The 21,688-nt window shown below is 34.8% G+C and overlaps 3 protein-coding genes across 6 annotated transcripts in view; 1 reads left to right on the forward strand and 2 right to left on the reverse strand.

Annotated features, from left to right (window-relative positions):
• The first annotated feature begins 1,464 nt into the window (after positions 1-1,464).
• Rcd1 (Reduction in Cnn dots 1) lies at positions 1,465-8,423 on the forward strand. Of its 3 annotated transcripts, none has more exons than XM_014356700.2 (10): positions 1,465-1,932; positions 2,535-2,872; positions 2,950-3,532; positions 3,607-3,888; positions 3,959-4,337; positions 4,426-4,703; positions 4,792-5,155; positions 5,245-5,436; positions 6,371-6,594; positions 7,274-8,423. In XM_014356700.2, exons 2-10 carry the CDS (start codon positions 2,565-2,567, stop codon positions 7,853-7,855), a joined length of 3,192 nt encoding a protein of 1,063 aa, XP_014212186.2. In that variant the 5' UTR covers positions 1,465-1,932; positions 2,535-2,564; the 3' UTR covers positions 7,856-8,423. The 3 variants fall into 3 exon arrangements, with proteins under 3 accessions (XP_014212186.2, XP_014212187.2, XP_089453380.1); XM_014356701.2 differs by having other exon boundaries at positions 4,426-4,679; XM_089597254.1 differs by lacking the exon at positions 6,371-6,594 and having other exon boundaries at positions 7,274-7,405.
• Positions 8,250-10,729, reverse strand: mms4 (Methyl methanesulfonate sensitivity 4). Of its 2 annotated transcripts, none has more exons than XM_089597255.1 (6): positions 10,658-10,729; positions 10,033-10,564; positions 9,470-9,949; positions 8,874-9,271; positions 8,754-8,807; positions 8,250-8,670 (listed from the first exon to the last, which is right to left on the reverse strand). In XM_089597255.1, the coding sequence occupies exons 2-6, from the start codon at positions 10,547-10,549 to the stop codon at positions 8,560-8,562; spliced, it is 1,560 nt and encodes a 519-aa protein (XP_089453381.1). In that variant the 5' UTR covers positions 10,550-10,564; positions 10,658-10,729; the 3' UTR covers positions 8,250-8,559. The 2 variants fall into 2 exon arrangements, with proteins under 2 accessions (XP_089453381.1, XP_089453382.1); XM_089597256.1 differs by having other exon boundaries at positions 10,623-10,729.
• Positions 10,730-11,830: 1,101 nt separating this feature from the next.
• slmb (beta-transducin repeat containing E3 ubiquitin protein ligase slmb) overlaps positions 11,831-21,688 on the reverse strand; it is a 41,399-nt gene continuing 31,541 nt past the window's right edge. Inside the window, exons 2-9 of the mRNA XM_014356742.2 lie at positions 16,312-16,546; positions 15,658-15,844; positions 15,088-15,544; positions 14,417-14,790; positions 14,252-14,330; positions 13,960-14,152; positions 13,809-13,856; positions 11,831-13,706 (exon numbers count right to left, since the gene is read on the reverse strand). Of these exons, the coding sequence (XP_014212228.1) occupies positions 13,846-13,856; positions 13,960-14,152; positions 14,252-14,330; positions 14,417-14,790; positions 15,088-15,544; positions 15,658-15,844; positions 16,312-16,546 (1,536 nt within the window). The 3' untranslated portion in view covers positions 11,831-13,706; positions 13,809-13,845. The remainder of the gene's footprint in view (positions 13,707-13,808; positions 13,857-13,959; positions 14,153-14,251; positions 14,331-14,416; positions 14,791-15,087; positions 15,545-15,657; positions 15,845-16,311; positions 16,547-21,688) is intronic.

The raw sequence follows: 21,688 nt of genomic DNA on the forward strand, positions 1-21,688 counted from the left end.
GATCGTGATTTACGATTTCTGTAACACAAATTTTGCTATGTACATATTATATAAGTTAACTGTTTATTGAAAATCTAAAGTTGAAGGGCTGTGCTTCAATGAGTTAATGGTAAAAGGTCTAAAGTATTGTAATTTTGTAAAAATGGTAGATTTTATGAGCCATATAAGATAAGTAGAATAATGATAGTTTTGGTGGTCAATTTAAAGGTAAAAGATAAATTGTAAACTTGCCGCAAGTAGCATAAAAAATGTCAACTATCTATTATCTATTAACAAGATCATTTGCGGCTGGTTTATAACTAATAAAGTGACTTAACTGTAAGTAGCAATAATTATTTTGGATCAGCGCCATCTAGCGGTCTTTATTTTTTGGCCAAAAGTGGCTCCTAAAATTCTGAATCAGAGCAATCACGATTAGAGCCATTTAGTTAATTATAAACCAGCCGCAACTTATGGTAAAGCTATAAAGTAAAAAAATAACGATACGTGTGTTTTTGGCGGCAAGTTAACAATCTATCTCATGCTTGAAAATTTATCTTCAAAAGTATAAACACATACGAGGTCGATTTTTTGATAGAAAATAGATTGTTAACTTGCCGCCAAAAACACACGTATCGTTGTTTTTCTATTTAATAGCTTCATCATGAGTTGCGGCTGGTTTATAACTGATTAAATGGCTCTACGCGCTAAAGCTCTGGTTCAAAAGTTTAGGGCCACTTTTTAGTTCAGAAATTCGCAACGCTAGATGGCGCTGATCCAAATAATGATTACTTCTTATATTAGAGCCATTTAATCAATTATAAACCAGCCGCAACTAATCTCATAGATACACAATAATAAGTTGACATTGCCTGTGCTATTTGCAGCAAGTTTGAAATTTATCTTTTACTCAAAAATCGACCTGCAAAAGTATAGATATTCTACTTATATGGTTTTATAAAATCGACCATACGGCACTACTTTAGTAAGTTAGTAATGATCTAGTGATTACTTACTATAATTACTACACAATAACTTCACGTCACGTTTTGGGTTCCAAAAGGTCACGTGACTCTCGCGATATATATAGTCACTTGGGGGAAAAATAACACTGGCCTTATGTAGGTGCAATTCTACACACATTTTTTATGCTTTTTACACGTTCAAAGATTGTAGGCAATTGTTGAATCCAAACAAATGAGGCATCCACCACGGAATATTCTCATATAAGGAAAACAAAGTAAGTGTCCGACCACTAAAGGTTCACATCAAAACACAGTTTGACGCTAACTTTTATAATTTCATTAAAGTTATCCATCCACACGCGTAATTTATTTTGCCTAAAAACACCTATTTTTAATTTTCCCGGGGCAAAATCAAAATTTAATCGCGCGCGTGCGCTGTATGAACAGTATCCGCAGTGTTGCCAAACTTCGTGGGAGTAACAATAAGCGTGGCAACGTTGCTTAGAAAAAAAATGTCTGCCAGTCGTTGCCGAAGAACTGAACAGAACGCAAGTAAACGCACATGCAGTTGTGTGCAATTCAATCATCACGTTGCTTGTGGCTTTTATGTCCTTGTCATTCTTTTTCCACCACGGCCTTCATTTTTAGTATGTTCTAAAAAACCTACAAGTGGAATAAAAATATATTTGTTCACGCAACCCGTGCAGATGATGTTCTTTGGAAAATCGCCAAGGCTAGCTGACGCAACTGCAGGCTGAGTTATAAATTTGGCTGTGCTCCCGAGCTGCTAGAAGCTTGAAACTCCTGTTATATGATGATAGTGCATTGCGGGCCTCTTTCCTTAGTATTATTATAATGCCTGGGTAGTTTCAGTAGTCGTAGTAGTATAGTAAATGGTGATTTTCCAATATACCCAGAGCCAAGTGCAGCTCTCGAGAGAGAAAGAGATGCAGCTGGCTAAAGACTCAGTCGCCGGCATCATTTTAAGGTAATACATTGTAGGCCCATTGTGCTCATAGTTAAAATTTAAAAGTACGAAGTAAGGACTCTTTAGTCTGAATTGTTTGAATTCATTGCCTACTTATATAAAGTTACGTTTAAGGGTTGAAGTTGGGAGTATTCTTTATTATTGTTCATTGTACTTGCCATCTAGTCTAGTGATTAAATAATTTGCAATTTCACTTTAGCAGCTTTTTCACAAAAATACATGTAGCTATGCAGTTAGTTAATTTTTTTTCATGTTGTTGGTGATGAGTGAAGCAAAGTTATTCTCATGGATTCCGCTGGATGCAGGTCATACTTATTTATTTTAATCATAAAAATTTCCATTCCTCACATGTTTTGTTGCAATACAATGTACTCAATCTAATGTCGTTAACGTCTTTCATAAGAGTGTATAGTGTATAATTGAGTGGGACTTCTCTTGTTATGTAAAAATAAAACTGCAGGGTACAATGTTTTGCTTACTTTATCGTCCTATTTACAGTTTGAAATTGAATTTTATTTGTTATGAGTACAGTCTACTTTGATATCGTTTCATTCAATCGAATTGAATAGCAAAGTTGTTATTACTTTCCACTATTATTACAGATTAAGAAATACAAAGAATAACAGTTATAAATGACTGATTCTACAACAAGATCTAGTCGAAACAAATCAGTCAAAATGCAGCTGACGGCAATTTCTTTGAATCTACCAAATCCAACAGTCAGCACTGGATTGACCTGTCCAACTGACGATTTCCAAGATGAGAGTACAAATAAACTGATAGCTTACTTGCACAGCCTTGCCGGCAACCATGAAGTAGAAGCTAATATGATAATGAAAGATCACAATTATGCCAGGCCCTGGAACTGGAAACCTGAAAGCGTATTTGTCAGGCCTATCAAGAAAATTTTTTTTTCAAAATCTTACAACGCAGTCGCCAAGTAAGATTTATTAGTTGTACTACTTGATATTTTTGTGTCAACAAGGATTGGTAAAACAATGTTTTATGTATTTGTAGAGAAAAAGAGGACGACGATCTTATTGATGTAGAAGAGATAGACGAGGAACCACCAGTGCCTCCCTTTGATCTATCGAAAATTCGACAGACCATGGCTGAATTTCAGAGAGTATCAAACTTCATAAGAACCGAAGATGTGGACGATTGGGAAGAGAAAATCGACAAAATTCTCTGGTCACCTGTGCAAAAGCGAATTTTCGACAGAGTCGCCAACATATTGAGTCACGAAAGAATGGTGAGACTAACAAAAGAAAAAACCGTTCACGAGCCAATTTTACGACGCACGAGCATTGATTTGACGGCAAAAAAATTTCGTGAGGCACTGTCGTCTGCTCATTGGGACTGGAGAGTCACTCAGTGGTTGCACAGTTTGCTCTTTGATCATTTGCCACAAGATTACCTGACTATTTACTTGGATATACTGCAAAGCTTGAGACAAAAAATACCTCAGCTCATCGACAAAATGATCACGGTACAGCCAAATGGTAATTCCAAGGGTAACGCTGTTACGTGGGAAACACTCGGGCCTCTGTTAAAAAAATCTTGGGATCCTGTTGCTCCAATGTTAAACGTCTTCAGACCGGTAATTACACGGCTTCTACTATTGATTTCTGAAATTTTCTAAATCATTTTTAATACAGTATGCAACTCTCATAGAAAAAACTACCCGGCAATCCAGTACTGATAATCATTCCCAATGGAATGTCGAGCAGTGTCACGTCTCGTCAACACAAGTGGACAACACAATTGGGGATGCTAGGCACTGTCGTCACTGTAAATGCAAATCTCAGTTTGAATGCCAACAGAATGACTGTATTGAATACTCTTGAACAGTTGGTACAGGCATCCAGAACCAAGATTCAGGATGTAAAAGTAGAATCGCCTAACAGGCCAATTATCTTGATTGGTTTCAACACCGGAGCTGGCATAGCGTGTCAGGTACTCCATCCACTTTCATCATTTCAATCCCAAGACTACCCCAACTTTATCGACTAAAACAAAATTGCAGGTTGGCTTATCAGAGCATGTGACAGCAATCGTGTGTCTGGGCTTTCCTCTGAGCACGGTAGACGGTAAGCGAGGATCGTCAGATGACCTCATGCTTGACCTCCGCTGCTCAGTGATGTTCGTTATTGGCGAGAAGGCATCGGTGGCGCGCGTTGATGATGTCGAGGCCATGCGCGAGCGTATGCTTGTCCCAACGAGCCTCGTCGTCGTGGGCTCGGCTGACGATCAATTGCGGATTCCCACGTCGAAAAAGATGACCGAACGGCTCAGTCAAGGTATCGTGGACAGATGTGTGCTCGAAGAGATTGCGGATTTCGTGGGCAGCGTGCTCACACAGCCGACTCCGATGCCCGTACGCACGACGAATCCTGATAACAAGAGTGAGTTTTGTTACAGAAAATCAATGGAACTGAGTTTTGTTGATTAAAAATAAACTTATCCAATCACTTATATCATCTGCATCTACAGACAGAAGAACCAACGACTCGAGAAAACGCAAAAATTCAACGAGCAGCTGTTCGCTGGACAGCGAGCCTCAGTCGCCCTGTGTGAAGAGAGGAAAGACTCAGTCTCCATTGCAAGCCAATGTGCACAATAATGTCTCGGGTATGTCGACCAATGCACCATCCAGAGGGGCTATGGTTAAGCTAACAGGAACGCAAAGCACCCAGACACCCAAGAGAAAAGCGAGGGTGAATTTCCATAACTTCTCGGAGCAACAGGTATCGTCGCAACTCGCCTCACAGGTGAGAATTTTTTTTTTTTCTGTACTTTTAAAATAAAATGTATGCCACGGCGCCTATTGTGAACTATTGTTTTTTTGTTTATTAACAGAATATAGACAATTCAACGGGTGGGATCACTCTGAATATCGGCTCCCTGGCAAGTCTAGCACCTGTAGGTCCAATACGATTCGAGTCCACGCCCATAAGTCTGCAAGTATCACCGGCGGGTACTAAAGCTGGTACGGTTAAGACTTCGACAAATACCTGTATTAAAGTAACGAAAGGCAATCAAGTAAACACGATCGGGGGTACAGGGCAGAACGTTGGTAAAATCAAGATGCTAATGCCAACGAAAAAGGCCACCTCGCAGCGTGCATCTTTGAATCACAAAAACATTAATGTCACTGAGAAAATGGGTGATAAGATGTCCAATGCCCCCAATAATGTTAAAGCGCAACAGGCTGCTGCGGCAAGTAAGTGGCATTTAACAACAGTGTGGTGAAATAGTGGTGCTGACAAAAGTGTAAATTTTCTAACAGTGGTACATAAATTTATATTGCAGCCATTGCTACGAAAGCTTCTGCTGAAAGTGCCTCAAATTTTGGTCCTTTGCCGGGTATCCAAACAACAAAAAGTACTATGAATTCCATCCATGCTGCAACAGCAAAATCAACTGCAAATGTTGTTTTTGCACCAAAAAATACAACAGTGGCTACATCAGCGACATTGGCATCGTTAATGACACCCTCTAAAGGTAGATGAAATACCTTCTAATATGTACATAAATTTCTTCAAATCTGAGACTTTTTATTCGTAAACGGTAGATATTAATATGCATAAACATAAAAATGTTAATATCTTGTTGCATTGACAATGATAAGCAAATAACTTTCCATGACTCGGAAGAATAATTATTTTATCATAAGGTATAGGTGCAAAAATATTCTCGAATCTTTTCATATCAAAACGGTTTTATCTATTGTCTAATAAAATTGAAATTTCAATGAAAAACATTTTCGTCAAAAGTATTTATACTGTGATATATCTTTAGTAACGTTAATGAATTGATAAAATAATTGTATTGTATGAATTGTAAATATTTCCTTATTTTAAAATGGATTTGATATTTTTACAATGAACAATTTGAAAATATTTTCAATTAGTTACAAAAATTTTTTACTAAAATTTCAACATACCTTATATTTTTAGTTTTTGTTGCAATAAACTTTATTATTTATTTAATTTATTTTTTCCTATATCCTTTACTTCAAAAATATCCTATTTATCCTTTTCAAATTAACAATTTTATTTCAACTAGTTTTATTATTTTCATTTTCCATTGATTTTTTTTTTTTTTTTTTTTTCATACATTTACTTTATTCATTTAATATGAATCATAAACTTTGTGAGTCACCAACACCATGAAAATCAATTATTTAAAAAAAAAATAAGTAGGTCAGACAAAAACAGTTGAGCAAACTTTACTTATCAAATGTTCGACGCACGTCACTCACCAATAAAATAAAAGAAATGTGAAACGATTCTCTTAATGATGACCCACACAAGTAAATTCTGCTCAAAATATAATAAACAAATTTAAAAAACCGGTAGCCAAAGGATGAATAAAAAAAGAAACAGACAGATATAGGGAATTGTGTGTGTGTGTGCGTCTCATTGTGCATTTCCAGTAACGGACGGCAAGAATGCTCTGATTGGCTGTAACAAGCGGCAACAAGTACAACTCAGTAGCAGCGGTGCCAAGGCAAGATCCACCACGCAGACGAGCCGCTCCTCGAAGACTTCCTTCCCTTCTTCTTTTCCCAAGAGTTCCAGCTTGGACAAACAAGCCAAGCAAGCTCCTCATAATGCCCCCACCGTCCAGTCGATGACTGTGGACAAGAGCGCTACCAAGGTATGGGCTCTACTATCCCCGTCCATGCCATTCCCACTAATTATGTTAGATGCACGAGACGGTATTGAATTTAATAACCAATTTTTTTTTTTCCATGTATGTAGACATTGCAGGATTCCTGGTCAATTGAAAATGATTTTGAAGTTTGCATCTGTACTTGCTGATTTTTTTTTTTTTTTTTTTTTTTTTTTGTATTTGTTTACGTATGCTTAAAAATTTTTTAATTGTTACTGATTTAAAGGAGTGAAAACTCACTACTGTTATTGACAGTGAAAACTTGAACTCCAGTGTTTTTCACTCTGTTTTTGCAAAAATGTAAATTTATATTACCTGTACTCACTTTTTTAAACTAGAACTGCCAACTCATGGTTTGCTCAAAAACGCACGAGCCCCAACTTCATTCATTATTAAAATCATAACTGACGCTTGACGTTTTGTGGGTCATTTTCCAAAATTTCCATTCACGCTAACTTTATAATTTGTCATTGAAATACTTCATAAACCTATTAATTCTCCCTTGATTGTTAATTTTTTTTTTTTTTCAGCATTGATAAAGACAGTCTCTTAAAGTAAAACAAAATATTTAGGAATGCATACAACGTTTACAGCTTTTCGTGAAAATCTGATACTTGAGTAGAAAAAAAAAAAAAAAAAAAAATTCTTTAACAAATTCTTACAGAGGAGCTCCGAATCTATCAATACCAACCGATGCAAGACGACGACGAGTAGAGATCAGCTCAATCCAAGCATACCCACGAACATCAACCTTGACGTTGGCTTGGAGAATATTCTCGACATCCCAATAATTATCGCCAAGGACGATGAAAATCTCAAAAATTTTGGCAGCCTTTCAAAGTTGGACACACCATCCCTTCTGTCCTCAACTGCATCTAAGAAAGCGTGCCCTGGTACTATACCACCACCTCTGAAAGTCTGCAGCAATAAGGTGTACTTCATCAACAGTAGGGTCCAGCCTACTTTGATTCAGCCACAAGTCAGCAGCGCAAGTAGGACAACCAACTCAGCTCAGACGCAGATCAAGTATACCCAGATCATTTTGACAAAGAGGACCGACGTCGAAGAGAAGTCCAATCCAGTTATGCTGTCCAAGAATAATGGTAGAACTCACGCTAATAAACTGTTGTTCATCGAACGCAAGACGGATGTCAAATACATCCAAGCAGCACCAAGACTTTCTGAGGACTTCTTGGGAGAACTGCAGCCCTACGCAAATGAATCAGACAGCAACAAGAAAGCTTGATAAATTAGGGATCCAATTGGTTACCATAAATACACATATATGATTACGTAGAGATTTTTAGTTACATTATAAACTTGCAGTACATGTGTATGTATGTTTGTAAATGGTATTTTATATTTTTGTAGATACTAAGATTTCTGCTTTGATGTTGAGCAGTGCTTTAACCAAGTGCAGAAAGAGATAGTTTACAAACGCGTAGATTTAAATGTAAATATATTGAATTTTTTAAATTCTTCATTCTTTGATTAGATACCTAAATGTTAATAAAGACTGACTGATGAATTTCATTAAAAATGTATTAAAAATAATTTAAGATTTTTGTAATTTAAAAGATTTTACAAAGGTTAAAATTTAATGAAAAATAAAAGTTTCAAAGCATTTGACTGGTTTTAACTCCTATTATTTTTAACTCCCAAAAAACAAATACAATTTTACATTTTAAATAAACTCTTGTTACATGATTTCTTTTTAAAGGATGCTATTTTATGGACTTATTTTTAGTTAAGCCTCTTAAGTATTACTTTTTCTCTCAACATTTACAAATGATAAATCGCAATACAGTTACATATTCTCTTACATTTTTTTTACAATTTACAACTTACGTATTAATTTTACACTGTAAATAACAAACATTAATTATCCTTGTAAATACTGAAAAAACTTGATTTATCTCATGTCAACAAACAGTCAAATAATTTGTAATACTATTTTAAATCAATATCTCCATCCGTAGCTGTAAACATTAAATATATTTTTCTACTCAATTCTGGGCCAATTTTTTTTGATGAAGTAAGGATTCCAGCGTTTCTCCTTATCTGCATGTACAAAAGTCGAAATGAATGACGTGTGCCTCTTAAAATTTTACTGATTAAAATTATACATATACTCAGTTACTCACAGGAATGTCTTTTAATAGCATCTCTCCTACGCCTTCAGTGCATTTTTCGTAAGCCTAAAAGGTAGCACTTGTTTAAAAATAGTAACTCAAATGTGACAAATTTAAAATGAAGCCACTTACGTCCATCAGCTGAAAGGGAGTTTTATACACTGATGTGATAGCCTCAGCGGTCTCTAAACTTGCCTGAGGAAATTGACATAGTTGCTGCTGCCACAGCCTACTAAACCCATTTCCATCTTTGTCAACTTTAACCGAGTCTTTATTATCAACGCTGATGCACCAATGAAGCTCTGACAATTTTTCTTCCTTTTCCATTTTCGATTGGCGAGTAGCTAGAGATTTTGTATACTGCTTTATCATCAAAATCATGTCATCTGCATTGTCTATCAATCTAGAATGAGCATTAAACAACATCTGAATTTCAACTAATAGATCTTCCAATTGTTCCCTGGATACTTTTGAATAATTTGAGAAACCTTTGCCAGTCTTTGCTCTATTTTTATTTTGCTTGTTGTTATCTAAAATATACATACAATTTTTATAGAAATATCTTACTGATGTATGTTAAAAAAAAACACTCGACCTTAATAACAAATATTAGTTTATTACTAATGATTATAACGCTTAATAAAAAAAAAACGGAATTAACATAACGTATTATCTTGCTGATAGGATGCGTTGATTCTGTTCGACAGAATTAATTAAAATAAAGTTACCTGCACTACTTTGTGCCGTTTGATCTTTTGCACTTTTTGAATATTTGAAGTAACCTTGTGTTTTGTATAAAATAAGTGATATTTGTTGGCAAGGCATCATCGATTTTATATTTGAAATAGCAGGAATTAGAGTATTCTCAGACACGTGCTTGATAGTTTCTTCACAATCCCAAATAATTACCAACTGATTTTCATCCACTACTTCGATATTTACTTCCTTTTCATCATAAATTACTTCTGCTCTCCGTTTCCAAGTTATACTGTTTGGTATCAGCTGTGACTTTATGCTGTATTTGAGTTCATTTTCTGTAGCAGTTCTAGAGAAATCATTAAAAAAATCGTATTTTTTAACTCCTTCATCTATTATTACTTCCATAGATTTCATGCAATCCTTAGGATTAGTCTTTGAAGCTACTTTTGGACGTTGTTTTTTAGTAAGCTTAGAGCCACTATCTTTATTAACAGCTTCTGTTTGCTGAGCTGAAGATTAAAACAGTTAAAAAGTAGTGTAGTTGGATGCTCAATTTTCAAATTAAAAAACTAATCAGCATTATTCATCTTACCTTTCTTTTTTCTTCTAACTACTCTTTTCACAGTTTTTTCAGTTTCATGAGCCTCTTCACGGTCATCAGATAATTCAACATCCATTAGATCGCCTCTAAGATTCTGTTTAGGAGGATATTGTGATTCATAGTCAGAATCATTTTCAAACTTTTGACAGTTATTTTTCGCATCATAACTTTCAATATTTATAAGTGGAAAATCGGAATCACTCCAATCTTTCTCTGTTAAACTATCTGTTACTAAATTCTGTAAACTGTCGACAGATTTTTCTCTGCTTCTCTTTCTTCTCAAATTTTTATTATTAATATCTTTTTCTTTCTCTTCTGGTTTCGCATCTTTCGTATCTTTTCTTGAACTTGGTACATAATTTATTTCGCTAAAGCGAACGATTGGAAACTCGAATTCACTACCATCACTGTCTCTTGAAATAGAGTGATCTTTGGATTTTCTTTTCTCACCATTACCATCTGCGTCTGGACAGTCATCACTCAAAACAATCACACTGTCGTCGCTCATTGCTTGGACTTGGACCTGAAAGTAAAACAACGGGTTAAAAAAATCGTTGATAAAATTGTCTTAACAAGTATACTTGAAGCTCATTTGTTGTGGAATTTTATAACATGCCGTTTAAACTATGCAACTTTGTATCCAGATTTATTAATAAAAATTCTGAGTAGTCGTATTTCTAATTTCTTTCTTATAAGTAGGTATCCTTGCGATTTACTTTACAATACCAACCGATTTAACTTTCGAGCAGAATAAAAAAAAAATCTACAGTCAGTGCTATGTAGCGTTGTGAATTTCGAACTGAAAAGTATTCCTAAAACTTCCCTAAAAAAAGAAAAATCACTAGAAAGTTATTAGCCTAGTAACTATCTAGTGATTTTCCTTGGAAGTTTTAAGGGTACTTTTTAGTTCGAAATTCGCCACGCTAGATAACACTGATTGTAAAAAATTAATTTTTTTACTACTTAGTCTACTGTACATTTTTGTAGTGATTTTCTTGAAAGCAAAAAGGGGTACGTATTATTTATTTAAAATATTTTGAAAAATTGTTAGTGTCAAAGTACATTATATATTTTACGTAACTCGCGCTTAGATTAATAACTTTCATATACACTTACAAATGTATACAGGAAAATATTGCGTAAAAGCATATCAATTTCGAAAAAAATAATTTTCAAAACTTTTATTTGGGCTGGGTAAGTAAAGAAAAAAAATAACGAGTATGTTGATAAGAGATCTCAAATGGAATTTTTTCATGCCATTGCTATGTTTTAGTAATTACATAACTTATTCTCTTAATCTTTAATACATTCATCCACTTTTTTTTCATTTTTCATTTATTTATATTTTTTAATCGCAATAATAGTAATTTTCATATTATTACATGGTTTAGATGATCAAGAACTAACTATAACCTTATTGCAATCTAGTTAACATCTCTTTCGGTAAGATAGTAAAATAATTATTTTAAGAGAAAAACCGTTAGAATGACAAATATTGTACATTGGTTGAAATATTTGCATTAGCTAAACATATAAAATTGAAATATAATATTGATTCATGACTTTTTGCACAGCCTCGATACACTTCTTTAAATTTTATATTTTATGAATTGCTAAGTTTTCATCTGCCAACCCTACATACTTACTAGTGTTACATGGGAAAGACTTCCGTACGTTACACTAGACTTTTCTTTTATTCAGAGTTTAATTTTTTTTTAAAAAGAGTTTCGAAATCCGAGACTTTTTTAAAGGTTGAAATATCAAATGACACGAATAAGAATAGAAACTGTTGTAGCTTTTGCAATGTGGCTTTACTTTATTCAGAAATATTTACATGAATTTATTAAACATAATGATGACGCTCTTCTTTGCTAATGAAAAATTTTCTTATTGATAAAAAAAGATACATTGAGGTATTACAAACAGATTCAAAACCATACACACGTGTAACAAATTATTTTTCAGTCTGTTTTTTTATTTTATATGCGAATTGTTAAACTACAGAGATATTGATGGTATTATTTAATGTTGCAAACTGTAAACAACCTAGAACTTTATCAAATATGTACATATTAATTTTTTTTAAGTTCATTAACACATAAGAAATTTCTAAACAAAATCAGACCATTGTTTTGCGTCACTGACCAATGCAAGACTTATTTTGAATTTTTTAAACAAATTGCAAGTATTAATAAACAGAAAAATACAATTTGAAAAGAAATACTACTTAATTTTATTCGATTGCTAATGTCTTAGATAAATTAAATATAGATTTGTAAAAATTATATAAAACTAACGCATCGTCTTTTTTCGAATTTCTCACTAATTAGATGTAAACAAAAAGTAAAAAAATTAATTTTAATATAGTTGACATAAGTATTGACCTTGGCTCCAAAAATTCGTTTTAAAAACCGTTAAAATTTTTAATGTACAGTTATTTAGAACACAGTTACATGAACGCATGTTGTGACGGTACACAATTAAAAATTTGATCGGATTTCGGAATTGATCACATTGCGTTTGCGGCATCGCGCTATTTACAAATTTCAAAATATAACAGAACTTTAATGGCATTGCATCGTAGCTAAGACTTTAGCAGACAAACAATTTTTCTATGTTTGGAAGTAACGCGTGTTTTCGTCACTTTTAGCTAGTCAGTAAAAATAACAATACAAGTCTCCTGCCCCAAAATTAAAAAAAAAAAAAAAAATTGACACCACCGTCGAGCCCTGTTTTCTTCTTACAAAGGGACAAAATATTTACTGTACATTCAAGATTTAGCTTTCAAAACGACGCTAACGTATACCATCGTTTTTCTATGGAATTATCAAGCTTATCCATAACAAGATTTGCACGATTCTCAATTTCTTAAATCATAAACGTTAACTACAATGATTCTATTTGTTTCCCATAATCTGTATATTTTTTTTATATTTTTGTCTTGATCAATCTTGAATTTCTTCGATACTAACAGTCACACAAGTTCACTAAAATAAGTACTCCAAGCAACCGATATTTTACGATACTTTCTTTCTTTGCCATAAATTAGTTACATTTAAAAAAATGTTCTATTATACATCTAGTTATTATTTATTTTCTTCATCATTTTTTAAATCCAAGTCAGCCTCCCTCAAAACAATCCCTCTTGGTGGTTTAGTCTTTTTGACGATTTTCCAATTTAATTTATTTTTCTGAACACCTTCTTATTCTTACATAGAGTAGGAAAAAGCAGTCAACTTATGTCATACACAGAACAAAGAGTGTTCTCTCTCTTTCCCTCTTTTTTGGATACACGTGTTTTGGTGAGCCAAAAAAGTGCCAGTAATCCACTACTCTTTCTTTCCTTCCCTTGCATCCATAGGATGTATTTTTTTTCTAGCGCTGTCAGTCTATCACTACATTTCCAGACGTAATAATGAAAGTCAATTTTTAGTTTGCTCATTACGTTTATCCATTTTGAAAACCTTGTGAAAAATACCGCTGCTCTTGATTTCGAGTTTTTGGTCAAGCCGGAAGTTATCGATCATAGTCTATCCATCCAATTATTGAGTTTTGCGATCACGATAACTTGCGTACGATGCAAGCTGCTGCTGCCACTTGCGTTTGTCTTTCGTCATTTGCGCATGTTATCGGGAACACATTTAAATCACTCATTAACCATTTGTCTGGAAAAAAAAAAGATTTTCATGAGCCACATCCATAAAATTTGTATGTACATTCACAATTTTTTTCAAACAATTTATAAATAAAAATGTTAAAATACTTACAATTATATCACAATAAAGGAATCATCGTGTTGATGCGTCACTCAAATGCTGTTGGCAGAAATAACAAAAAGTTAGATGATAATGATAATAGAATGCAAAGATACTTGATAACTTTTCGATCTTTCGCAGTATAAATAATCCTAATACATACGAGATGGAGATCTGGTATCGGATTGATTGACATTGATCGACGAGTTGTTACGGAAATTGGCGCTGCTAGTCTCGCTACTCGAGCCATCCTGATTGATATTTAGGAAATCCCAAATAAGGATTGTGTCATCGTGTGAGGATGAGACGATTTGGAATTCGTCGAACTGAAGTCTGAACACGCGACCGGTATGCTCCTGTAACAATGATTTTAAGTCCAAGTGAATTAAAGACACAAATGTACAACCAATAAAATAGAACTTTATTATGACTCATATATATACACGTTTACTCACCACTAGAGTTCGCAAACATAGACTGGTGGCAACCGATCGAGGATCCAATGCTTGCACCAAGTCCCACACCTTGATTTTACTGAATATTGAGAAACACGAATAAAATTAAATTAATGAACTTAAAACGGAGAAGAAGGATATAATGAAAAAATAAAAAACACATACCCATCGTATGCACCACTGACAATGTGCTTGCTATCAAACCTAATGCATCGAACAAGCTCCTCGTGGCCCTCGAGAACGCGCAGACAAGCGCCGCACTCGATGTCCCAGAGTCTGATGGTGTTGTCGCTACTGCCGCTGACCACGAGCCGATCCCTATACTGGAGACAAGCGATACCACGCTTATGGCCGCTCAATGTGCGCACAAACTCGCAGGTCGACGTGTTCCAGACTTTGATGGTTCGGTCGCCACTGGCTGACACTATGTACTTCTCGTCAAAGTCCACCACGTTCACAGCCGCTCGGTGGCCCACCAGCACGCGTCGCAAAGCTATTTCGGTCTGGGACGTCATGTCCCACACTGCTATCGAACGATCCTGCGGAGGTGAAAGGTATTTTTCGTCATTGTTCTTGCAAGTCAAACATAATTTCTTGAGAAAACTCAAAGTAGAGAATCGTGGACATTTGGACATTTCAATCTTGAACTAATCACTATAACTTTAGAAAAATTCAACTAACTGACGTGTAACAAACAAACGAGTGATGTACTGTTGTTGAAATACGCGTCGAGTGAGCTCAAAATGTCCAAAAACATTAGAGTAAAAAAAAAAAAAAAAAAAAAAAAAAAAAAAAAAAAAAAGTAAGTTTAAGTAAGTTTGAAACCAAAGCTTCACCTTCGAGCAGGTGACCATCATGCCGTTGTTGAATCTCAAATGTAAAACAGCCTCGCAGTGGTGTATGAGGGTGTTGACCATCTCGCCAGAATTGGCATCCCAGACACGCACGGTACTGTCCGACGAGCCGGAAATGATGGCCTTGTCGTCGTATTGTAAGCACAGAACCGAGCCTGTGTGCCCCGTGAGGACTTTGGTGCACTGGAGGGTATTCCGGTCCCAGATTTTTATGGTGTTGTCGCGAAGACCCGATACTATCTTGTTATCGTCGTACTGGAGGCAGTAGACACCCTTCGAGTTTTCGCTACGGCAGTTTATTCGCTGGAGATTGAAGATCCCGTTGCGCCAGTTGTTGTCGATGCTCTTGATGTCGCGCGTTATCTTTGGGAATAGATCCCGGTAGAACGTGTGGTTCGGGTGGCTCTCGTTCGGACGCGGTTTGAACAGGTACTTGATCCTGTGTGGGGGTTGTGTTATGGTTTATAATGGACAAATTTTTGTTTTTGTTTTTTTTTTTTTTTTCAGAAAAGAAAAATTAAACTATTCGAAGTTGTAAGAGACGCAACTGACCATCCTCTCCTCTCGGCGAGACCGCGCCAGACCGAGTCGGTGCGGACCTTGCGCTCGATGAGCTTTTTCCAGAGCATACCCTCGCTGATGACGCGGTGCCATTCTTTGCAGACCAGCTCAGCCGCGGCCAGCGACTCGTTGTCCAAGTAGGAGAGAATACCCTCCGCTATGTGGTCGAGGCCCTTTTCTGCAATTTTAAAAAATCAAATTGTATTTTTGTTTTTTTTTTGTTTTTAATTTCATTGATTATGCTAGTCAAAAAAATGTATGATTCTAGTATTGAAATAAAGTCAGAGGGAGATGGGGATAATACTTTATGATATCTTTTTTTCTTTGTTTGTTTTAATAATAGTAATAATAGTAATAAAATTTAACACTTTTCTTGAAAATCATTTAAAATGTACCGTACAATCGAGGTCATCACTTTGAATAGCTAAAACGAGAGACTAGATTATTGTACTGCAGCAAACTGTAACCTCTGTTTTGATCGTAATATTTATATCGGGTACCACATTACAAGAAGTGCTTGATGAAAAAAAAAAAAAAAAAAAAAAAACAATGAACAAAAACGATGCATCCCATTTTTGAATGAAAACTTTATTTCGCAGTGCTTATTTAAAAATGTACAAAATGATTTTCCGCTCAAGTACTCACTCGGCAGTAGCGATATGAAGTTGCGCTGCAGCATGGGCTTGAGGTAGGCATTGATGTGACCGTGCTGATAGTGGCACATGCGAGCCAACAGCTGCTCGACAAAGTGCACTTGCTCTGGTTCACTCCACTTCTCGAAGTATTTCATACATTGGTCCTGCTCGCGGCCGAACTGTACGGATATCCCGGACGGTGGCTCTTTTTTCCTGGTCGTGTCGTAGACCATCGTCATTGGGTACTGCAAGGAAAACATTGTTAGTTTTACTTTCGCACTTTCCTTTCTATTTTCAACACCATCAATTTTAATTTCATTTCATAATATAATTAATTAAGAAAATGTACGCAGTGACGCTTTTGAAAATTTGAATACGAATCAATGCGTGATTTTGCTAATTCTTTTGTTGCATCTGTCAATGCATTGTACTAAAAAAACATTCAATACATTACAAAACACACTCAATACATTGTAAAAAAAAAAATTCATGTATGGACAACCCAGTCGAACCCATCAATGTGCCCCGAAAATTATCTAATATCCTTATCATACTAAGATGAAACTGTTTGTCACAGAAGCTTAAATAAATGAAAGGAAATAATACAATAAATATTTTTCGAAAAAAATTGCATTTTTATGAGCTTAAAAATCTTTAACTTAATTGTATCCCACTGTGGTTACACTAAACACACTATTCGGAGAAAAAATAAGTATTCGTAGCTTCGATTTAATATTATTTTCGACCAGTTTGACAAAATTACCAGCATAGTCGAACGTAAAAAAAAAAAAAAAAATCACCAATAAAAACACGCATTTTCCCGGAATTTCCTTCAGGCTGAAAATAAAAATACGAGAAAGAATTGCAATGAAGCATCTCTAATTATAGACACTTCTGACGAATATATAACGTACTTGCGAGAGTATAGCAGTAAATATCCGTGACACGTAACGACTTCGTATTTTATGTTTCATTGAATACGTGTACATACACGCGAATATGCGGGAGCTCGGCTTCGTTCGTACACCGAAATTTTTAAAATTGAAGTGAAAACCACCAGCCCACGCTTGTAACTTTTATATGGAATGAGAAAGAGAATATTTTTATAAATAAAGTCGTTAGAGATCGGGAAACCGGTTGTTTGGTCGCGGAGTATTTTATTTTTCTTCTTCGCACAAATTACCAACGGAAAAGCGCGAATAGCTGTATAATCTAATTAGAACAAATTTTTATCGCAGGCAACCAGGTTTTTTTTTATGCACCGTAATAACAGATACGATACATAGTGAATTTTATCGGAAAAAAGATATTGAAAAATTTTCATCCATCAGTAAGTAAACAGTACATACCATTAAGCTCATCAGCATTTTCAAATTGTGTGCTGTATGCAGAGCGTAACAAGAAACTTTTTTTTATTCTTTTATAAAAATACTTAATTCATTTTTTATGATTTTTCTTTTTTTATTTTTTATGTTAAATTACGAAAATTTTTGACAAAATAAAACAAAATTTTTAATATAAAGCAATTGTTTTATGAAAAGAGTATGTTTATAAATTTTTTTATCATCAAGTTTTTTTTAATTTAAAAAAATTTATATTTATTAGAAAATGTTTTGTGCACATAATTAAATTTTTTAATTCCATTTTGAAGAAAAATTTTATTGGCACTTCAAGCACCCAAACTAAATGTTTGCTCATTAAAAAAGCCTGTTTTTTCCGTAATTCGTATAATTATTCTACACAGTCGCCCATGTTTGTTTTTCTCTTCTACAATAATATATAAATTAGTTATTTAAGGTGGCTCATCACAGGTGTACTATCTGATTGCGTGACATCAGACCATCAGACCTACAAACGTCCGGTCATGGCGTTGCCATAGCACAAGTAACCTGTGTCTTTTTGTACATGGTCACATTTTCGATAGCTAATACCAAAATATTACCTGGCACACCCAAATTTTTTTGATATCATTGAGAAGCTTACGACTTTTACTTTTAATTCCTAATTTCATACAAAAACTTAAGATATATTTTGGAAAATGTCGTAACATTTTTAATTAATATTGTATGGCCTTCCATAACAGCCCAAGTTAAACATGAATTTTTAAGAGATTTTTTTTTCAAAAAATTGCCTGGCAATACAGCTTAAAATTTTTAGAGATGATTTGATTCATACTCAAGTATAATTCCTCCAAGTTTCGTTGATACTTAAGATATTTCGATTTCGTAATGAGCCACTTTAATTTGAAACAAAGTATAAGTTCAAACTTTGCACCTTTTATCATTTACAAACTTCAGTTTTTCCAATCAACAAATTATTGAATAAATTTTTGTCCAAATGCCTGAAAATATCGAAGAAAATATGATACGTATACCTACATGAAATAAAAATCACCCAATAACTTAGCTTAGTAACAAGTGTACCTATATATAATGTAAATACCTATCAGGGTCATCAGGGATACGGGATACTGCTCGCACAATGCACACCTGTATACATATATACACAGCTCTTAGGCGTGGTCATCGAAGTGCGTGCGCAATTTGCTCTTTATCCCGCGATTCCCGCGCACCCTTATTTGCTTCTCGTCTCGCTTCTTTCCCCTTTGTATCAGCTTTTCAAGTTTTTTTTTTTTTTTTTTTTTTCCATCAATATTTACTCATTTCTATCGGTTCTCGTGTTAATCACGCGCACCAGCGGTTTGCACGCATCGAGTATGCCATGAAAAAAATTATTTTCCTCACCCCAAGTCAAAGGAAAGTGTTTTAAAATAAATAAAAAAATTTCCGTGTACTTGAGAGGAGACGACATCGTAAAAATCTCCCAAGAACATCGGATTAACAAAGGGAAAAATGGTAGTTGATTTTCCGCGTTTTAATTCGTCCCCCCTTTTACCATCATCCGCTTTAATAACCTTGCCATTGTCCGGCTGCGAATCCCTTTATCTCCGTTGGGGCTTATTCTCATTAGCATATGCCTTTGTTTCGACTTTCATTGGACAGAAAGGAAAAGAGAGAAAAAAAAAATCTAAAAAGAACCGTTATCCCACATCGTTTGATGCGTTACTTACAACAAAAAAGCACGCTTCGTTTTTTCAAGTGGTGAAAAAAATAGATTGAGTGAATTTTCCATTCCAGCAGACTACAAGTTAATCCTACGTATTTTGGATCATCGAATGAGAATCTTTACCGGCTATTAGGCTGATAGAACTGATTTTTGTTTCCATACGATTTACCTTAGCTCCGTTGACTTAAGGTAAAGTAAATTTAACAATTTTTCGCTAAAAAAAAAAATCTTATCAAGTCTGACTAAATATTTGGATTCTACGGTCCAGAGCACTTGAATAATGAGAGAAAAAATATGACTAATGTCGAAGAACAGTTTTTTTTTGTGTGTGATATTCATCTTTCATTTGACTTCCGTTAATTACAATAGGTCGATTTTTTTTAACAAATTATGCTTTGGTTGCGATGAAAAAGTTAAAAACGTTAATCGTTCGGCGCATGAAGTCGAATTTTTCCACGACTGTATTGGAAAAAGTAATACGCCAGTCAAGTGAGGCATAACGGGAGCTTTAAAAACAAAAGAAAAAAATATCAACTCTTCCGATAAGCACTTGATACCAACAAATGGAGTTAATTAGAAAAGTTGAATAAAAAAAAGGTAAAAAAAAAAAAAAAAATGGCTTTCATCAAACAGTATCCCTGATAAAAAGAAAAATAAATCTCGGGGGGGGGGAGGAAGTTTGAAGGTCGCATCTTTGTAATAAGTATGTTTTTTTGCTGCGATGCGGCGACTGTTTTCCTCGGTCGAGCGAACAGCGCTCCAGAAGCTTTGCGCCTCTTTGCGAGGGGGGAAAAAAAAGAGGGAAAAAATAGGAGAGACGGGAAAAGAAAGGAGGAGGACAGGACAGGATGTGCCGACAGCAGCTGCTCGGCGTGACGCGGCTAAGGAGGAGGGAGAGATCGATAAAGCCACGGGGAATTTACCTGTGCGCTGCAGCCACCCTGTGACTAAAGTATTTTTGTTGTTGTAACACGGATATGAGTGTTTATACGTGTCCTTCACAATGTATCCAGGGAGACGATTTTTAGTCCTGCTGCTGTTGTCGCGTGCCAAACGGATATTCTGTTCTTTTTTTTTCTAGAGTATGGGAGTGGGGGGATGATGAGTTGCAAGGGTTGATATTGCTTGTCTGGTAGGGCGATCAATTACATCTGTACGCGGTTCAGGGAGTGACGTTTTTAAGCAGAGAGGTAGGCGAAAACGATAAGGACTTTGATTTGAGCTTTTAAGAAGTTCGCGTGCTGCGAGAGAATTTTACGAGTAACGAGTTATTTTTATTTATTATCATGGCTGTTCCATGCATGACATACTTCAGTTATTGTGGCCTTTTCGGGACATTTTTTACTATAGGTACTTTTTAAGCATAACCTCGAAAATAGAATCAAACACCCTCACTATCTTCAAACAAACGGATAATTGATGAGCAAACGTTAGTATGTAGCGCTCAACTATAAATTTACAAGTTTTAAGGTAGCAATAAGTTTTTACAAATCACGTTAATATTATTAAATTAATATAATTTTGTAATTTCAGCATTTTTATTCAAAAATACATTGCAAGCTAAAAGAATTTCTTACAAAAATATGATTATTCGCAATACAATGGGATTATTTTTACGAATTTGTTGCTACGAAACTATTTATTTTTTTCGCAAAGTTTGAAATTTCAACTATATAGTTCGATTCCTACAGCAAAATTACAATTTATATAAAATTATTGCTATATCTATAGATTTTCTGGATTAGCTGTAAAGTTGTAGTCTTTGAAACAAATCTTGTACGAACTATTTATTTAAATTATTCAATTCAAAAAGACAATTAATTGACTGCTAAAGAGAAAACAATTCCTTTAAACCTGTAAGTGAAATATAAAATCATTAGCAGATATACAAAGTTTCAATAAAAAAAAAGAAAAAAAAATTAATGATGGGATGGTGATACAGCGTGCAAATGAAATAAAAAAATTTATTCAATTTAATATGGAAAGCTTAACTAAAATAATTATTTTTTCAAAAGTGGACTTCCATAAATCATAAAAAAAAAATCAATGAATCAACTATTGTAAGCAAGAGAATTTTTTCTTTGTTTCTAAATTATCTTTCCAAACAATGTTTCATGCGAGCCGAAGTACTCAAGTAAGTAACCGTAAAGTAGCTACTGCAGTTACGCGTTTATTTCAAAATTCACTCCAACTAAACGAACCCGCACAAGTCTTTACATACACCAAGTACAACGTCTTTGATTGGCCGAAGCTCTTTTCTCCTCGTCCGGTTGTCAGCAGCTTCGAAAAATTGCTCGCATCCGGCTCATTTTTCTTTTGTG

This window comes from Copidosoma floridanum, unplaced genomic scaffold, assembly GCF_036245765.1.
Source record: "Copidosoma floridanum isolate Cflo_tuat_1 unplaced genomic scaffold, Cflo_Japanese_pri ptg000032l, whole genome shotgun sequence".
In the NCBI taxonomy this organism is placed as follows: Eukaryota; Metazoa; Arthropoda; class Insecta; order Hymenoptera; family Encyrtidae; genus Copidosoma; species Copidosoma floridanum.

Bases quoted from the DNA above. Each gene is read 5' to 3' on its own strand.
- Rcd1 (XM_014356700.2), top strand. From the start codon at position 2,565: ATGACTGATTCTACAACAAGATCTAGTCGAAACAAATCAGTCAAAATG. The intron at 2,873-2,949 runs GTAAGATTTATT...ATGTATTTGTAG, and splicing joins TCTTACAACGCAGTCGCCAA to AGAAAAAGAGGACGACGATC. The intron at 5,437-6,370 runs GTAGATGAAATA...GTGCATTTCCAG, and splicing joins GTTAATGACACCCTCTAAAG to TAACGGACGGCAAGAATGCT.
- mms4 (XM_089597255.1), bottom strand. From the start codon at position 10,549: ATGAGCGACGACAGTGTGATTGTTTTGAGTGATGACTGTCCAGACGCA. The intron at 9,950-10,032 runs GTAAGATGAATA...TTTAATCTTCAG, and splicing joins AGTTAGAAGAAAAAAGAAAG to CTCAGCAAACAGAAGCTGTT. The intron at 8,808-8,873 runs GTAAGTGGCTTC...GCTACCTTTTAG, and splicing joins CTCCCTTTCAGCTGATGGAC to GCTTACGAAAAATGCACTGA.